At 38.5% G+C, this 18758-nt stretch overlaps 2 protein-coding genes across 5 annotated transcripts in view; one reads left to right on the forward strand and one right to left on the reverse strand.

The window, feature by feature from the left end:
• The first annotated feature begins 4308 nt into the window (after positions 1 to 4308).
• On the forward strand, positions 4309 to 14421 carry PFN2 (profilin 2). 2 transcript variants are annotated; one of them, XM_051983287.1, is made up of 3 exons: positions 4309 to 4780; positions 8400 to 8592; positions 12318 to 12692. In XM_051983287.1, the coding sequence occupies exons 1-3, from the start codon at positions 4649 to 4651 to the stop codon at positions 12413 to 12415; spliced, it is 423 nt and encodes a 140-aa protein (XP_051839247.1). In that variant the 5' UTR covers positions 4309 to 4648; the 3' UTR covers positions 12416 to 12692. The 2 variants fall into 2 exon arrangements, with proteins under 2 accessions (XP_051839247.1, XP_051839248.1); XM_051983288.1 differs by having other exon boundaries at positions 4329 to 4780; positions 12628 to 14421.
• A 1773-nt stretch (positions 14422 to 16194) lies between these two features.
• Positions 16195 to 18758, reverse strand: part of RNF13 (ring finger protein 13) — an 87708-nt gene continuing 85144 nt past the window's right edge. For all 3 annotated transcript variants that reach the window (XM_051983284.1, XM_051983285.1, XM_051983286.1), the window contains one exon: positions 16195 to 18714. In XM_051983284.1, the coding sequence (XP_051839244.1) occupies positions 18344 to 18714 (371 nt within the window). In that variant the 3' untranslated portion in view covers positions 16195 to 18343. The remainder of the gene's footprint in view (positions 18715 to 18758) is intronic.

The following is an 18758-nucleotide window of genomic DNA, read 5'->3' on the forward strand; positions in this document are numbered from 1 at the left end:
TTAGAAATATAAGCTCCTTGAAGGCAGAAACCATTGTGTTTCTGATCCCCAGGACCTATCCAGTGCCTCATCTCAAGGAGTTAATATTTGTTGAACAGAATTGTCATTTGGGGTAAGTATATTCCCAAAAGTTGAATTTAGATCTTAGTCTAAGTACAATCATCATACTGTCAACTTTTGATTTCAGTGTTAATGTTGGTCAAGCTTGCTGTCCCTCTTAATTAACAATAGTAACTTAATATAGATGCACACATATTAAATGATTCCTTAGCTTTTAGAAAGAACTCATTAACTTAGGTACTAAAAAGAATATAAAATATTTTGGTTTTAATCAAATAGAGAATAGGGAATCATGGCTCCATTCCAAAGGATGATTAGTTTCAGTCTCTATGTTTTTTAAGATCTAACTTCAATCTTATTGACTAGGTCAGTGATTCTCAAACTTTTTGGTATTGGAACTCCTTCATACTCCCAAAAAATAATACTGAGGACCCCTCTCCTAAGAGCTTTTATGTGGGTTATATATATTAATAATTACCATATTAAAAATTAAAACATTTTTTTGTTTGCTTTTTCTTTCTCATAGCTTTTTTCCCTTTGGATTTTTTTTTTCTTGCACAACATAACAGATATAAAAATATGTTTAAAAGGATTATTCATATATAATCTATAGATTGCCTTGGGAAGGAGATAATGGAGGGAGGGAGAAAAAATTTCAAACACAAATTCTTACAAAAATGAATGTTGAAAATTATTTTTTACATTTGGAACAATAAAGGACTATTGATTTAAAAAAAATTAAGACGTGTTAGTATTATGAAAATCATTTTGTTGTGGTATATGAACGTTATGGAATATTATTGTTCTGAAAGGAATGACCAGCAGGATGAATACAGAGAGAACTGGCGAGACTTACATGAACTGATGCTGAGTGAAATGAGCAGAACCAGGAGATCATTATATACCTCAACAATGATACTGTTTGAGGATGTATTCTGATGGAAGTGGATCTCTTCGAGAAAGAGAGCTAATTCAGTTTCAATGGATCAAAGATGGGCAGAAGCAGCTACACCCAAAGAAAGAACACTGGGAGATGAATATAAACTGCTTGCATTTTTGTTTTTCTTCCCGGATTATTTATACCTTCTGAATTCAATTCTCCCTGTGCAACAAGAAAACTGTTCGGTTCTGCACATGTATATTGTATCCAGGATATACTGTAACCTATTCAACATGTAAAGGATTGCTTGCCATCTGGGGGAGGGGGTGGATGGAGGGAGGGAGGGGGAAAATCGGAACAGAAGTGAATGCAAGGGATAATGTTGTAAAAAAATTACCCTGGCATGAGTTCTATCAATAAAAAGTTATTTTAAAAAAAATCATTTTGAGTACTTGGATTCCTTGACAGGGTCTCAGGATCCTCAAAGGTGCTAATGTCATCCTTTGGGAACTGTTGGATTTATTAAATCATCATGGTATCTATCTGTATTATTAAAAGCATGTATTTCTTTTTTGACATACAGCCCAGATATTCCTGCTATTTTTCTGGTCCTGAGGTTCCCCAAGAAATACAAAGTAGTCATTATTTATGCTTCTCATAATAAATATTTGATAACCTTAGTTAAGACAAGTTGCAAATCAATGTTCTATCTCTACCTTCTAAATCTGAAAGTACCTAGGATAGGATATAGCAAAAGCCACAGGAAATCAGCAAGTATCCTCTTTTTTAAAAATAAACAAAATATAGAATGCACCATGATGTGAAAGAAAATCAATCTCTAACTGTAAAAAAGAATAATCAAAGAACTGCCTTAAGAGAATACATATTAATGAAAACAAAAAGCATAAAAATTTTGTCAATAAGAATAAACTGATTAAAATTGTTTTTAAGCTGTTCATTTAAAATACTTTAATAAATATTTCTCAAATCTTAATTCACCTATGTAGTACTTTAAAACAACTTAATAGTATGTCTGAGATCTGGAACAGTCATTTTTAAATGTCACCACTACTTTCTTCATCAATAGTTTAAAAAAAAAAAGAAAATATGAGTGGGATTTCAAATTCTGAGAAGAATATAATAGAAATTATACCATGTTTCAAAACATTTCTGCAACCTTTTGGAGGAATCAAAGTATATATAGCACAAAAGATCTGTGCTGTCTGAAAATAATCTACATAGAAAAACTCAAAGCAAAATAAATAAATGGATCATAAGACTGAAATGTCTTGAAAACCTTGAGATAAAGACAAAGTTTCAACAAATCTGTAAAATTGTCATAAATTTTAAGGCAAAGCTAAGATTGCAAGTTACATATAATCATTAAAGGAGAAGGGAGTACCAGCGGCAAGTAGATATACAACCTTAAATGTTGGATACATTGAAACAATTTGGTGTCATCTTTTTATAATGTCAAGATACTTTGTTTTCAAAGTAGGAAAATAGTATTCTCTCAATGTGAAGTCAATAGCTTGGAAAGCCCTTACAAATGAAGGACTTCATTACAGATGAGGGAAATGAGGTTAAGAGAGTGACTTGCCTAAAGTCACACTAGTAAATGGAAGAGTAGCAGATAGTTGAGTTAGTTCTTCAGCGAGTTAAGCCCTGGGCTTGAAGTCGAGAAGTTCAAATGTGACCTCAGACACTTACTGTGTGATCTTGGAAAAATCCCTTAATTTCTGTTCACCTTAATTCACTGGAGAAGAAAATAGCAAAGTATTCCAGTATCTTTGCCAAGAAAACGCAAGGGACAGCGTCGATGGGGTTATGAATCATCTTTGTAAACCAAGACCTCCAAACCAAATCCATGTCCCATGATACCATGTTGGTGGCACTTCATTTTTTTCATTCTGCTGTATTTTAGCTACATTTCAAAATATGCAAAGAAGAAAACAGGTTTCTTTTCTTTTTCCAGAACCCCTCTATTCTGCAAATCCACATTGATTAACAATACTTTCATCCCACTCCCTTCTTAACTGGCAAAGAAATAAAGACATGTGCTCATCACTTAAGGCAGTTTTTTAAACTTTTTCCCACCGTGACCCTTTTCACCTAAGAAATTTTTACACAACCTCAGATATATAGGTATATAAAATAGGCATACAATCAAACATTTACTGATAATAAATCATAATGAATTTAAAAATGTTTTTGGTATCCTATAATTTTACCATTTATTAAAGCCAAAAGCAAATGTGCATATTGATAAGATGGCTGTGCTTGTTTATTTTTATTTTTACCTAAAGAATTAAATCTTGGCAGAATGTTTGCTACCTTTTACTGCTGCCAAATTTTCCAATCCTCACATTCAGTCACACTACGCCTCATGGGGTTGGGACCCACAGTTTAAGAAGCGTTGATTTACGGGATTTTTATCCTTCTTTTGCTTGGTGAGACTGAGTCTGGCCTGAGCCTGTGCTTAATTTTAGCACATCATGGCTGTTAAATGACAAGACGAGGTTGACTGGTGTTACTTTGCCAGAATCGTAGTCACCTGGATTCTCTTACCTCCCTAAAGTGCATTTTCTTCCGTTCCTCCTGCACTAACAATATGAAAGCTCAAGAGCGACAGAACCCCACAAAAAGGACTCAGGAGGATCCCCTCGGCGTTAAGAATTCGTGGTCTATTTCAGCTCCACGTGCTGAGGATGTCCAGGATTGACGCGCTGTCCCAAGGACAGTTAGGAGAGAAAGAATGGGCAAAATGAGGCGCTGGGGAGGAAACTCCCCATAATCAGACACTTTCTTCTCAGGGAACCACGCAGGTGATTTTTGTTGTTGTTTTTTGTTTTTATTTCTAGACAAGCCTTTATGGACCAAGATCAGTGGGAGCCCCTCTAAGGTGGGCGTGTTCAGGTAAGGGCAGCCAAAGGGGGCTTCTGTGTAAGGACTCGCCAGCCCCCCCGGCCCCGGTGATTTCCCACCCTTCTCCCCCAGAATCACAACAAAGGATCTGAGCAATCTCGGTCGGACCCCTCCTCGCTGAGGGGTTGCCCCCGCCTCCCACGCCTGGGGAGCCCCTGAGAGGGGAATCAAAGGCTGCGCCTTCCCCAGCCGCTGCGCCCTCACGGACAAGGTCAAGGTCGCGAGGGGAGCCCCGAGTGGCCCTCCCCCTTTCTGGGGAGGCGCGAGAAGGAGAAGGGAGCGGCTCGCCTGCTCAGCCCGCCCTCGCCTCGAATCGGGGCCCCGTGGCGCGCCTCCCGCCGGGAGCCCGGGGCGGGGGCGGCCGCACGTGTCCGTGATCGCGTATCCCTCCGCGCGCTCTAGCCCGCTGGCTCACTGGGCGCCTCGCGCGGCGGAGGGATCCTTCCGGGCCGCGCACGCTCGCTCTCTCGCGCCGCCCCGCCTGAGCTGAGGCTCCTAGGTGCCGGCCGGCCTCTCACTCGGAGCGGGGACGCGTCGGGCGCAGCAGCAGCGTCGACGAACAGCGCGAAGAGGGCGCCGAGCAACAAGCCGCCTCAGCCGCTGCCGCGGGGCGCAAGCCGGCCCTGCCCGCCGTCTCCCGGGCCCGTCCCCGCCGCCTCCGCCCGGCCCGGCCCGGCTCGGCCCGGCTAGGCTCGGGGGTGGTTCCGTGCGTGCGCAGACCCGCCCGCCGCCCGCGCCCCGCGCCCCGCTCGCCCCGCTGCAGTGCGGACGGACGGCTCGAAGATGGCTGGCTGGCAGAGCTACGTGGACAACCTGATGTGCGATGGCTGCTGCCAGGAGGCCGCCATTGTCGGCTACTGCGACGCCAAGTACGTGTGGGCGGCCACCGCCGGAGGCATCTTCCAGAGCATCACGGTAAGCGGCGACCGGCCGCGCGGCCCGGGAGCTGGGAAGGGGCCTTCGGGGGCGCCAGGGAGGGGGAGGGGTTGGGGTTCACGGGGCCCGAGATCCTTCATCTACCCGGGGGGAGGGGCGCGTGGGGCCCGAGATGCTGTTCCCCCTCGGAGGAGGAGGGGGCTTTCTAGGCTCCGGGAAGCTCCCCCACCCCGGAAGGAGGAGGAGGAGGGGGCTCTCGGGGCTCCGAGATGCTTCTCTTCCCCGGGAGGAGGAAAGGAGGAGGGGGCTCTCGGGGTTCCGGGATGCTGCCCCCCCCACCTCGGAGGAGGTGGCTATCGGGGCTTCTGGATCCCCCCCTCGAAGAAAGAGAAGTCTGCAATAGGGGAGGGGGCGCACGGGGATCTGGGCTGTTCCCCTTGGAGGAGGAGGCTGCAATAGGGGAGGGGACGCTTGAGGATCCAGGCTGTTCCAATAGGGGAGGGGGTTGTGAGCCTTGGGCTGTTCCCCTCGCCTCTGCTGCCCCGGATGCAGGAGCCTTAGCCCTCTTTTCGGGTATTTTCCCCGGTAGGGTCATCATCGAATCGTCCCCGTGCATCCCTCCTTCCATCTCCGCATCCTCTCCACCACCCCCCACCCCCAACTTCGTGCATCCAGAAGGAAGGGTTAGGATGGTGATGGAGGTGGAATGGAAAGGAGCATGGGCAAAGGGGAGCCGTTTTCCCTTGTAGATCTTCTCTTTCCCAGCAATTTTGGGATGGAAGAGCAAGAAAATCTTGACAGCCTAAAAATGCGACTGAACTAGTTTCTCACGGGGTGGGATTCTCCCACTGTTTCATTCTCTTTTTTAAAAACCTTTTTGGTCGCCCCACCCCCATCCCCATCTAGTTATAAGTTTCTCATGGATCTAAATTAAGATTGATGGGAAGAAAAATATTTCTTCTTCCATTCCCTTAATATCTTACCTTAAAATGTTGATTTGTTCAAACATGTAGGATTATCCCTTATGAGGATTAATCCTGTTGAGGGAATCTGTTTTTGCTGCTGTCTGGCTAGGCAGATATACGTGTATATATATATATAAGTGCAAGCAAAAGCTTTATGTATTATAGATGGGAGGTATGTATACATTACATAGAAATGTATGTGTGCATAAAATGCAAACCAAAGCTTTGTGTTCTTACATATATGTATGTTGGGGGGGGGGGGGCCGAGGGAGAGCGGGGCGAGTGCCTAGCAAGACCAGGCAGAAACTGCTTCTCTGGAACATGCAGAATGTGTGTGTGTGTGTGTGTGTGTGGTGTGTGTGTGTGTGTGCGTGCGTGCGCGCGTTATATAACAGAAATGTCTTAAATAAAGCGTAACGTTAAAGATGAAGGTGTGGCGGTAGGATCAGGGGGTAGGATGCTGCAGCCAGAGGTTACTTTACCTACTTAATCTTCCTTCTTTTCCCCACCCCCAACCTGAGGCCCGGAGCTTTGCCTACTGCTCGAAGCCAAGGCAGCGATGCCGGGCTCTCTGTTTCATTGCGCTCCTTTGGGCAGCCCCGCAGCCAAGCGTTCTCGGGGACGTAAAAGGGATTTCTGGACCCAGAGGGGAAGGCACGCTCCCGACCCTTGCCATGAAGGCAACAGTTTTTGCTGATTTGTGGGTTTCTCCTTTTTGCCCACCTGCCACTTGGGGGGATTCGGTGTGTCGTGAAAGAAAAGGGTTGGAGATGGAAGGACTGTTCTGCACTCTGATGTCCGTGCCTGAATGTTTCATTGGCTCCGCTAGCTTAAGGAATTGCCGGCATTGCGGCTTGGGGTGGGAGGAGGCCGGGCAGAGGGAATTCTCTGAGTCTTTGCGTAGGTTTTCCTGCGTCCTGGCCTCTAGTGCTTGCCGCAGACTTAAGTCTTCAACGTAGGTGTCTTTCGTGAATCCCAACCTTAACGTTGACACTGAGTTTTTTTCCCCCCAGATATCCTCCAAGATGGCGAACTGCCATTAATTTCTCATTCCATACATCGTTTTCCTTCTGCGAAATATTAATCCCTAACCTCCCCAAACTGTTATTCAGTTTAGTTCCACAAAGACATATTCTTGGGAGGGAGGAAAGTATGGAGGGAAGAGAAGAAGGGTTTTCAGTTGGTTATTTTAATATTTTGGTAATATTTAATATGTTTCTACCACTTCTTTTCTTCTTAGTGGTATTTCATCAGGAAGGATTTGGTTTAGATTATTTCTGCTGTACCTAATATACTTGTTAGTCTACATAACAACCTTTTTTCGTATTTTAGACACAAGCAGTAACTGATTTTGTTTAAAGCATTAGCAGTGGGAGGTCTTGACTTAGTTGCCATGTTTGAGGAGAATTTGCTTTTTAATCTTTAACTACCAATCATTTTTGCTCTTTATTTCTGCCCACAGGCCTTCAAAATAAATCATTGAAATGGTACTGTATCAGATAGTTTTGCCTTTTTTCCTTCCTCTCGTTTCTCCATCATTCTAAACTACTGTAGGTTTACTTAATGTTTGTGAGTTGATGGTTTTTAAAGGGTAATCTTGGACACTGGTCCTTTAAGATTTTCTGTACCTGCAGTGGACTAGTGTTAAAGGAAAACCCTGAGGTCTGGCATCTGGGGATCAAGTTTCCCTTTACTGCTCTCAGCCTTCCCCAGCAGCCTTTGTGTGCCTGGCTGCTGTCTGGTTGGGCAGACTCCCCCAGTGTGCTTGGACATGGCTGGGCCTGCTGTGACTCTGCATTTCTGATGGGGGCGATGCCTTCTTTTTCAGTCCTAGAGTGTTAGAAAGCACATTTTCTCTTAAGGCCTATTGGCGACCTCACTTTCTTCTACTTCCCTCCATTTTCTGTTCTTTTGCTAGTGTTATCCCAGTATTAGAAAAAGAATTCTCATACTTTTGCCTGAGAATTCATCAAGAAAAATGGAAGGGGGGGAAGATGGTGAAAGAGTAATGACTAGAAAGGAGGGAAATAACTTAGAATCTTATAATCCTTATGAAATTCTTCCATGTTTATTAGCTCTTCTATTCAAACCAAGAATACCAACTAAGGGTTCTGTTGGAGCAAATACTTTGTTAGGAGACTTCAGGACTATGATAAACTCAGATAATATTGAGTAAGAAACAAATCATAAATTTCATTTTTTAAAATGCTGTATCTGAATCTGTGTAATTAAAGATGATTTTTAGGTAGTCAATCTGATCTAAATAGAATTTTTTACTTTATTATAAAGAGGAATTTTATAATAAAGTAATATAAATGTGTTATAAACAGAAATGCAATGTATGACTGAAATATTTTAAAGGTGTCTGTGCCTTTGAAAAATTTTAATTTGTATGATTTTCACTTAGCAAGTTGTGCCATTAATTATGTCATAGGGAGTGTTTCCCATCCTATTAAAATTTAATCAAAATTATTTAGTAAGATTTATAAAATCAAGTTTATAAGTTTTCTAACAAATTTATGAATTGGATAAGACTACATTCAAGGTTCCAAAGTTTTAATTTTTCATAATGAAATTTGGAGGCCCTGATAATAATAAAGTTGCTAATTTCACTTGCAGAATTTTATGTTAAAATTTCAAAAGAATGTACTGACTTCTGGTTTTGTTTTGTTTTTGCTTTGTTTTTTTGGCAGCCAATAGAAATAGACATGATTGTAGGAAAAGATCGAGAGGGTTTCTTTACCAATGGTTTGACTCTTGGTGCAAAGAAGTGCTCAGTAATCAGAGATAGTCTGTACGTGGATGGTGACTGCACAATGGACATCAGGACAAAGAGTCAAGGTGGTGAACCAACATATAATGTTGCTGTAGGCAGAGCTGGCCGAGGTAAGATTTTTTGAAAACAAAAGTAGTTACTGTAAGGTAATCAGTTAATTGTTATTGAATTGCCACTCATAACTTGCACTCTTTTTTAAAAAAGTCTTTTAATATATAAAACAATGTCAGTCCATAACTAAGGGATTAATCCTTTAAAAAAAAAAACTATTAAGATGGTTTCCATGTATTGTGTGGCACTAGATGACAAATGTACTAAAAATTTCCTGTCAAGTGCTAAATCTTAATTCTGTCATCATTCTAAATGTGAATATATTCTGTATTAATACTAATCTTTACATTTGTAAATTTCATAAATTTCATTTCTTCAAAAGTACTTAGCATGTCACTAATGATGGTGGAATAAGATTATTAAAATATACACATTGATTAAACCAATTAATCATAGAAGCATAGATTGAACAGCTGGAAGGGGACCTAAGAGGTCCATCTAATTCTATATATAATTTTACACCTTAGAAAACCAAGTCCTGAACAAGTTAAATAACTTGCTAAAGGTCTTGCAGCTTTATTAAAGCAGAATTAAAGTTAAGATTTAGCCTATATCCTCTGCTTCCTGTCCATTGCTCTACTTATTAAACAGCACTGCCTTTCAAAATTAATTTGGTCAGGTATGCCCTTTCCAATTTTCCTTGCCTTTATGGTTTGTCTGTTTTTTAAATATTCATTTTCAGACTTTATTAGAGAAAGAAATTATAGAATCTTGGAAGACACTGTGTAGTGCACTCTCCTGCCTCACACAGAAATCTATCCTAGAACTCCCTGATAGGTGGTCGTGTATTTTGTGCCCAAATAGACCTAGTAACAAGGAGCTCATTATATCATAGATCATCCTGTTCCATTTTTGGAGAAGTGGTCTAATCCTTCACAGAAGGAAATTGTGATTCAGAGAAGTAACATGAACTGCCCATAGTGACACAGCTATGGATTAGACATGAGTCAGGACCAAGTATTCTGACATTAAATCCAGGACTTGGTGCTATACTATGTTTGTTAAAAAGTTCTTCCATATGTTGAGCCAAAATCTCCTGTAGCTTTTACTCTCTAGGCCCAATTCTGTCTTCTGAAGACATACAAAGTAATACTAACCTTTCCTCTTTAGGAAACATCTATTCCACTTTTCTGTGGTTTTTACTCTTATGCTAAACATAATAGTTTTGTTCCTTCAACCTTTCCTTATGTAATACATTTTAGGGTCCCCCTCTGGATTGGTTCCAGTTTGATAAGTGCTAAAATGTGTCCAGAACTAAGCACAGTATTTCACATGTTGTGGAAAGCCTATCACAGAATATTGTTAGGGTCCTTCCTCCCTTGTTCTAGAAATTATATCCATATCATTACTCTTTTTCACTTGTTGAATTTGCAGTTAGTTAAATTCCTATTTATCCCCTCATGTAAACTGGCATTTTAAGTTTTTCCCATTCTAGTAAAGTTTTTTTCCTTAAGTGTTTGTTTCAAAAATATATATTTACATATCACCTCTGAACTTTCATCTTCATTCTGTTAATTTTTGGGAACTTGATTCTCTTACTTTATAAGCCCTCCTTCAGGTTATATCATACCCAGATTTGATAAATCTGCCTCTTAGATTTTCATCAGGGTCACCAACAAATTGCAGTTATTTTATTTTTCTATTAAACATCTACTGAGGTGATTAAAATGAAGATTTTAGATGATCTGCTTTTTCCACTCTGTACTTATTGTTTTAATTTTCAAAATCCTATAGGACTGAGCATCTGAGAATACTTAGATTTTAAAATATCCAGGGAACCTAAGTTCTTTTTCTGATAGTAGTCTAGCTTTACAACTCATTCAGATGTTTATTGACTATATGGTCAAATTCCAAAAGACTTTTATTCATTGAACTTAAAAGGAATAAATCCTTGCTGCTTTTTAAGGAATGATTCTTAAAAAGGTGGGAGGGGAGGACTGATATTTGTCTCAATTGTTGTAAAAATCCATTTATAATATAAAATTGTGGAGTTATTAAAAACTTAAAAAAAAAAAAAAGGAAAATCCTTTTCTAAAACAGCCAGGTTTTGAGCATTTAATGTGAAAACAGCATTATCATCTAATAAGTCTTTTAAATTGGCTTTTCATTTTACAGTATGACTCTAATAACTAAGATTGCCATTGCCTCAAAAGTTATTCATATAAATTGATTACAACTCTGGTAGCTGAGATGACTGGGATCTTGAATTTTTTTTTTTTAATGTAGAACAGAATTAGCTAAGTATAATTACTATATCTGAAATAGAAGGTTCTACATGTTAGATGCATAGAGGTGTTTAGACACTGATTTCAAGAAGTATCCTAGGAGTCCTGGCTCCTTGTCAGACACATGGTCTCTCAGATGCTCAGTTTTATCTCTAACATTGGGCACAAATACCTGTACTGCTTGTATCATGGGCTGTTCATTTCCAAAATCATAGCTTTAGATCTGAAAGGGAAATTAGAAGGACGACTAGAGGATTCAGTCTCCTACTGTAAGGATAAAATGAGATAACATAAAAAGAGCCATGTTAGGTGTAAACTGCTTAAAAAAACAATAACTACACACCCTATACTTAAAAGTTCTTGAACCAATTTTTTTTAAAGTCCCTTTTTGATGCCTCCTGATATATTAAGAATTCCTAGTTCTTGAAGGCCATACCAGTGAGTTGTGGTAGGTCCAATGAAGCCAGAAATACCTTTGGGCACATCCTAGCTGGCAATAGACTCTTCATCTGTAATTTCAGGGACCAACTAAATTTGGAAAGGATCAGCATCAGGGTATTGACCACCAAATGATAACTTTGTCTTTTAGCTTGAGCACCTCTTCAGGAATTTTATAATCTAGGTCTTCAGAGACTCATGGTCTTAGGTACAGCATTCTGTTTTACAATATAAATAGAAATATTTGTTGTATTTTGATGAGAATTAAAAAATTTTAAGGGCTGTATTCTTCATTGAAGAAGTATCTGTACTGATTAATTAGTGAATACTTAAAAGTTATAATTTTACTGACATCTAGTGGCAGTCAATATAAAATTTCCATCCATTCACTTTTGAATGAATTTTACATTATACAGATATACCTCTTGTTTATTATGTTGGATTTAATTCACTTGGTTTGGTCTTAAATAAAAACATCAGTAAACAAAATTTTTAAAACTTTAATTCTTCCATAATTAAAATCCAATGAAAATTGTAACTCAGTTACTTTTTTATCTTAGCATCCCATGTAGCAATAAAAGGCTAGTCATTTCTTAAGTGTTATTTTAAAATGTTGGAGGAAAAAATGCTTTAAAAATAGGAAAAATGTATGTTTCCTCTTTAATAGAACAGCACCTAGTCTAAGTTATTATTTGCCTAGGCATTTCAATATTTTTGTCATAGGTTTTCTCCTATACTGTACAGGTTATTATTTCTCCATTACTGTATTTGTACAGAATTCATTCCCAACTATTTCAAGATTCTTTAGTGATCACAGTAATTGCTGTGCATGAGATTGTAGCTTCTTGCCAGTTTGAAAAAAATCAATAAAATTTCTAGTTGTTTTGGAGTGATTTTAACTTTCTAAACGATCCATTTGGCACCAGTGCTTGGTAGCTCATGGAAAACCAGCTTAATATAATAACTTTTATTAATTTTTATTCCATGTGCTGTCTGCTAAAACTTACATGACTTTCTTGTCTAACACTTCTTTTGAAACACTTTTCTTTTTTCTCTTTCAGTCTTGGTCTTTGTAATGGGCAAAGAAGGGGTCCATGGAGGTGGATTGAATAAGAAGGCATACTCAATGGCCAAATACTTGAGAGACTCTGGGTTCTAGCTGCTAGGCAAGACTGTTAAGTATTAGGGGGATTGCTCTTAAACTTTCCTAATTGTAAGCGTAAGTCTTCATTCTGGAAATTTTATTAGCAATGCAGGTGATGGGGTTATGAACCTGTGTCTTCTTTGTATCCCTTTGTTGGTGGGGAAAGGTGTTTTTGTTTTTGTTTCATAAGTAATTCTGTTCACTTTTTGTTTCCTTGTGTACTCCAGCATTGGTTATAGTCATGGGAAAGGAAGGTGTCCATGGAGGGACACTGAACAAGAAAGCATTTGAACTCGCTTTATACCTGAGGAGGTCTGACGTCTAAGCAGCCTCTCCCCATCCACCTAGCAACCGTCTTCATCGCCACCCCACTTATGTTCATAATACTACCAGACAGTAGATGGTAGTTCATTTGTTTTTATTTACCTATTTTCTAATGTCATGATTCTGTTTACCCAAATGGATCATTTGTATGTTAACCACTGTATGTAATAGGACCCTTATCTGGCACCATCATTGCAGCATAATAATGATATGCATGATACCTTGAAATTTGGGGGGAGGGGGGCATGCCAATTTGGGCATTGCTTTATTTTAGCAATTAGTGGGATCTTGAGACTCCTAAAATAAGTTAACACTAATTAAGCGAGGTGCCGGTTGTACAATCTCCAATTTGATCAATGTCTTTTCAGCACTTTGAGCAATTACACGGCTCCCTTAGTCTTCCTTTTATAGAGCATGGTTGGGAGGAAAAAGTGCATGCATCTATCTCTTCTCTCCTCCCCTCTCCTCCCTTCCCACATACGGTATTTTGTTTGCTTCCATCTCCTCATGCAGTGCCTGGATTATTCAGCTAGTTGAACACTATCTTTGTTTATGAGCTGCTGAGAACTGCAGGACATTTTGCCTTAGTATTGTTGTTGTACTCCAGTAGAGACAAAGTTTTTTTTCCTAGTGTCTAGAGCACACACTTCTTTTGAGTACAATGGCAAACAAGAGCAAAAGGTGCAAAATGGCACACTTCCTTCTCAATCTTACAGAAACTATACGGATTGACTCCCCAGGGACATTCTGTCACTGCAATAGCTCAGGCACTTGAGAGGTTTGTGTCTGTCTTTTCTTTTTCATATCAGCTCCTGTTCTGTTTTTTTTAAATTGATTTATGAAAGGCTGCCATCATGGACATTAGATACCCCAACATAACCATCTGGAGTGTGTCCGATTTTTTCATAGGACCAATTTTTATTTGCAGCTTGGGTTTTCGTATGAAATTATGTTGTTGTTGTGGAAAAACTGCCACCTTCAGCTATATATACTGGTAGTCTAGACTGACTTATTTTGGTCTGATCACTGATTGGTTAAAAAGTAAATGGAATTGCTGCTTTAATACCGATATTTGGATGAGGGTTGGAAGTTTTATAAGCTAAAATAGTTGAAATAGACACATTTCAAATTCTAAAACCTGCATTTGGCCTGTCACACCCTTGCTGTGGAGTAAATCTGCCTTGTGCTCTAGTCATCCAAAATATGTGTAACCAAGCTGTCAGTTCAAAGCACGGAACTAACTTGTATGTTCATTTTAAAAAAAATAAATAAAAAAGCAAATGAAGACTTCTGTATAAAAAAAATAAATGGGAGATGGTATTGGTTGGAATAACTGACTTGGCTGTCTTGTGATGAATTTTTTAAATATGTATTCTGTGCCATACTATTGTTAAAAATGAACTGTTGCTATTGTGAGATGGATCTTAACTAACCCATTAAGGGTTTCTTATTTTGAATGGCACTATTTTAGGGACATTCTCGTATTTGCTTCTATTGTTTGGGCCTTGTGGATAATGTACAGATTTTAAAAAAAAAAAAAATCTTGTTGCTGATTTATCCATTTCTTTCCCTGCACTTTGTTACATCTGGGATACAGTCTAACTCATCTGATTTAATATGCATTTCAAAAAATGCCATAATTATTAAAACACCTTGTTTACAGACAGATGAAATAAATTTATTCCAACCAAATAAAATCTAGGCTCTTGTCTGTGTAACATATGGTTTACTACTCTGGTTTACTTTCTATATTCATGTATATTTCTTCCTCTCCTCTACAAAAATGAGAATATACGCTTGACTAAGTCCTGCTGTAAACCATCAAAAATCCTTATACAATACCAAGTTAGGATAGCTCACAGAAATGAAACATGAGGGGATTTATTCCTGGAACTGTGTGATCTTGCTGGTGCTGTTTATCACTAACCCACCATGCCTTCATCCAGAGAGGGCTCTGTCCAGGGTGCTGAGGAGTTAATTTGACATCATGTAAAACCCAGGGACTATGTAGGCAGTGCCCATTCATTATCCCAGTTGTTGGTTTTTGGCATCTACAGTGACATTTGTTATGGTTCCCAAGTATTTCTCTTCCTTAAGGTTAAAAGGCAGCATAGTGGAGAAGACTGCCTCAGAGCCAAGAATGTTTGGGTCCAGGGTCTGACACATCTCATTCAGGGCACCTTATCAATCACTGTACTTTGGATCCTCTCAACATTAAGTCAAAAAAGGCACTGGCAGAGGCATTTACTAATAAAACTACAAATCCAATCCTCGACTGTTAAGTTTGTTTCTGGGTTACTCCAGTTGTCTTATCCCCAGGTAAAGCGGTTACCCCCTAGGGGGCAGGCAAAAGAGAACAATCTTGACCTTTTTGGTTTGATCTTCAGGACTTTTTTGAAGGGTGAGATGCAGAGATTTGTGTAGGAATACTTGCCATTGGAATGAATGAGGATATGATTGAAGCTCTTTTTAGCTCAAAAGTTTCATGACAGTTATTAATTTGAAAACTAGAATTTTTTAAAAACTAAATAGCTAAGTACTAGGGACACCTAGGCAGCACAGAAGCCTCAGATACTTTACTAGCTGGGTGCCTCAGTTTCCTCATCTGTAAAATGATCTGGAGAACAAAATGGCAATTTAATGTCTTTGCCCAAGAAAACCCCAAATGGGGCCAGACACAATTGAATAAGCAGCAGCAGTAATATAACTTGATAATGGGACCTCATTACACATTTAAGAGTTTAAGACATCTCTTGTAACTCAGATAATTCTAATTGCTCTGTTCAAATAGGGATGTATAGCCAATGCAAGCTCTACATCAATAATATACACCTGGCATTGCCAACATGACTACTCTTGTGGTTTCACAGTCATGTAGAAACAATAGTTTTTGACTAATAACTCACTCAAAACTGATATGGTAGTAACTGCTTCAGAAACTACTCTTAGATTTCCCACTAAGTCCAATCAAGAAACAACACTATTGCAAAGTGGCCCGAGCCAAGTCTATTCTGGTGTGGGCGGGGAAATCTATCAACCAGTGTAGTGGCCATAATACCGTAATACTTAAGGGACATAAATTCCTTTCTTCCCACACTATTACATATTATTTTGTTCTCATACTAGTGATAATCTATTACACCCACATTATATAACACTACATATTATACATTATAAAACTTTAAAGAGTTTTCTTTGAATAATTCAGCAAATAATATGTTTAAATGAACTGAACTTGAGTGGGAATCAGGGTGTTTTAATTATGCTTAAATGCTGATGCTTTATTCCAGTCTCTAAGATCTAAGGTGAACTCCACTTTTCTATTGAGATTTTAAATCTTGAATATATTAGAACTACTCGCAACTAAGATCAACAATTTCACAGAAACAAAATTATTTGTTAAAGCTAGAAATGATTTATGATCTATTCCATTTCCTCCCTCCCCCATTTTTTTACAGATGAGAAAACAGTCCCAGACAAATATCATGATTTAATTAAGGCTAGCCATACTGATGTCACAGTTAAGGTTGGAAACCAGCCAGAAGTCGTCCCAGTAACACACACAGTTCAACTTCAGCTTTAAAACACTTAAGAGCTATAGACAAAATACTTTACCTGTCTGCCTCAGTTTACTATAAAATGGTACCTCAGTGCTGTTGTGAAGATTAAATGGGATGTGCTTAGCACAGTGCCTGACACATAGCAGGAGCTATATTACTGAAAGCTTAATACATATTATTCTACAGATATGTCGCTTGGTTTAAATAACACTTCCATGCAGAAATCTGCACGTGTAGAAAAATTAGACTTTACTATTGAGGACTTAGAAATTCCAAAGAATTTCTCTTGCTCTCTTAATTGGGGCAGTTACTTGAAAATGCACATGAAGTAAACCCTATATTCTAATGTTTTGTTTTTAAAAATAACATTTGTCTTGGAAGGGAAAAGAGATTCCAACTTGAGATCTCTCTGAACTTAAAGGACCACCCACAACAATTCCCTTCTTCATGTGAGACAAATTGAAACTTCCCATGATATTACTGCACTATCATTTCTTTACAAGTAGATTTACAGAAAAGTAAAAACCACAATTCAATACTGTTGAGACATAACCATGAAATAGAAGGTATTTCCTTGAAACTTTTGTAAAATATTCTTGTAATTCTTGTAAAAAGTTATTCCCCGCTTGGCAGAAAGCATTTTTATGAATGAAGTTAATAGGATTGCTTCATTTAAGAAAATTACAATCTATAATTTTTCAAGAATATATCATTTTCATAAAGTTGGATCTAACAGCTGTACTTTAAACAGTACATCAGTTAAAATTAAATTTTAGCTTTCTTAGCACATATAGACAATTCAGGTGTCTATAGTATATAGTATAGTATCAAGATCATGCCTTCATAAATACCTGTGTGTGTGTGTGTGTATACATGGCATTTTTTGTGGTTTTGGAGCACTGTTCATATATCTAAAAAATGTTAACAAACATGAAAATTGTTTATAATGCTTTGGTACAGCATATCAGCTAGAACTTAAAGTGGAAAACGTGTTTATTAACTTTCAAACTTCCCTCATACAAGGCCATAAAAAATTCTCTATTTTCATTATACATGAGTCTAACATCTCTCTACATAGTTACAATGGCATATATATTTATAATTTAGCTTTTCATAATACATTGTTAAAGTACATCATGAGTTTTGTTAAATATTTATAAGCACTCATTTTCAAATCAAATACTTCAAAAAAAATTTTCTGTACATAGTTTAGGAGATTAGCGTAAGATACTCTATTAAGGGGTGGGTAGGTGGGGAGAGTGTGCGCGAGTGTGATCAGAAGATCAATAGAACATGTGCTAAAATTTTAGTTAGAATTTCTATGTGGTATTGCCTATTTTTTTGCTTTGGTCACACATAAACACACAATCCTTCAGTTCTGAAAATTAATGTGGGGCCATATTAGTTTAGCTAACAGCTGCATCAAACTAATATTCAACACTATTAAATATAAGAACTGTCTTAATATCAAATTTTTCTGCACTCTACTACAAACTGCTGTCTTCTGGCTTAAATACTATTTGTGAATAGGAAAGAGAATTCTGTTACTAAGTATTTCTATTTCATTTTGTAGTATTTATGAGAAAAATACTGAATGGCCATAATGAAGACAGTTTTGGAGGTTCCCACAAGTTATACCAAAAATTCTGGGAAGCTGGGCTTAAGCCGTGCATGGTATGGCAGCAGAAATCATCATGGGAATAAATATATTTGTACACTGTAATCAAGTCTTCACTGCAAGCCATACTTGTAGTGGTTTTTCTTTTCGAAACTTTTTGGCTATACTCCTTTCCAAAAAGAGAATGATGCTTGAGGTCCAGCACCTTGATAACGTTATGCTTTAGTAATAAGCAGTGTGCTTTTTGTGGATGGAAAACCTGATTAAGGAAAAAAAAAACTGCAATCGAATTAAACCATAGAACACATTAAGATTCCTCTCTACAGAAGTAACTGAAGGGAGGTGGACAATGAAAGTATATACTTAAATACACATAAAGGGATAAGCTGATAAAACAATTTTTTTTTCATATAAGGTATGAAGATGAATAGACTTGGAAGTTCAAACCGTATTTGCTATATTATAATCCCTTTCACCATTGGGTTGCAGTTGAACAACTACACTCTCTTGATTCACTTCATTTTCAGCATCACTACTATCAATATCTTCATTGTCATCCTCCTCCTCCTCGTAGTCTGAAGATTCTGTCATATTCTGATGGGAATGAGATTCTGATAAAGCCCCAAACGACTGGGCACTAACCGACGCTAAAGGTCTAAGTAAAGGGGTATGTTCTGAGACTTCATTCTCTTCTTGACTACTATCCGTGTCAGAGTCTGAATCTCCTTGTGAAGGAACAACTTTTTGTTTACATACTGGACAGGTTTTTTTGGTCTTAGTTAGCCAAGGATCCACACACTTGCAGTGATACGCTGTTGAGAGAAAATACACATTATTCAGTTGGCAAAATGTGCTT

The sequence above is a fragment of the Antechinus flavipes genome, chromosome 3, assembly GCF_016432865.1.
Source record: "Antechinus flavipes isolate AdamAnt ecotype Samford, QLD, Australia chromosome 3, AdamAnt_v2, whole genome shotgun sequence".
NCBI classification, from domain to species: Eukaryota; Metazoa; Chordata; class Mammalia; order Dasyuromorphia; family Dasyuridae; genus Antechinus; species Antechinus flavipes.

Coding starts and splice junctions, on each gene's coding strand:
- PFN2 (XM_051983287.1), top strand. CDS start 4,649: ATGGCTGGCTGGCAGAGCTACGTGGACAACCTGATGTGCGATGGCTGC. Junction 4,781..8,399: donor GCATCTTCCAGAGCATCACG/GTAAGCGGCGAC, acceptor TTTTTTTGGCAG/CCAATAGAAATAGACATGAT. Junction 8,593..12,317: donor TGTAGGCAGAGCTGGCCGAG/GTAAGATTTTTT, acceptor TTTCTCTTTCAG/TCTTGGTCTTTGTAATGGGC.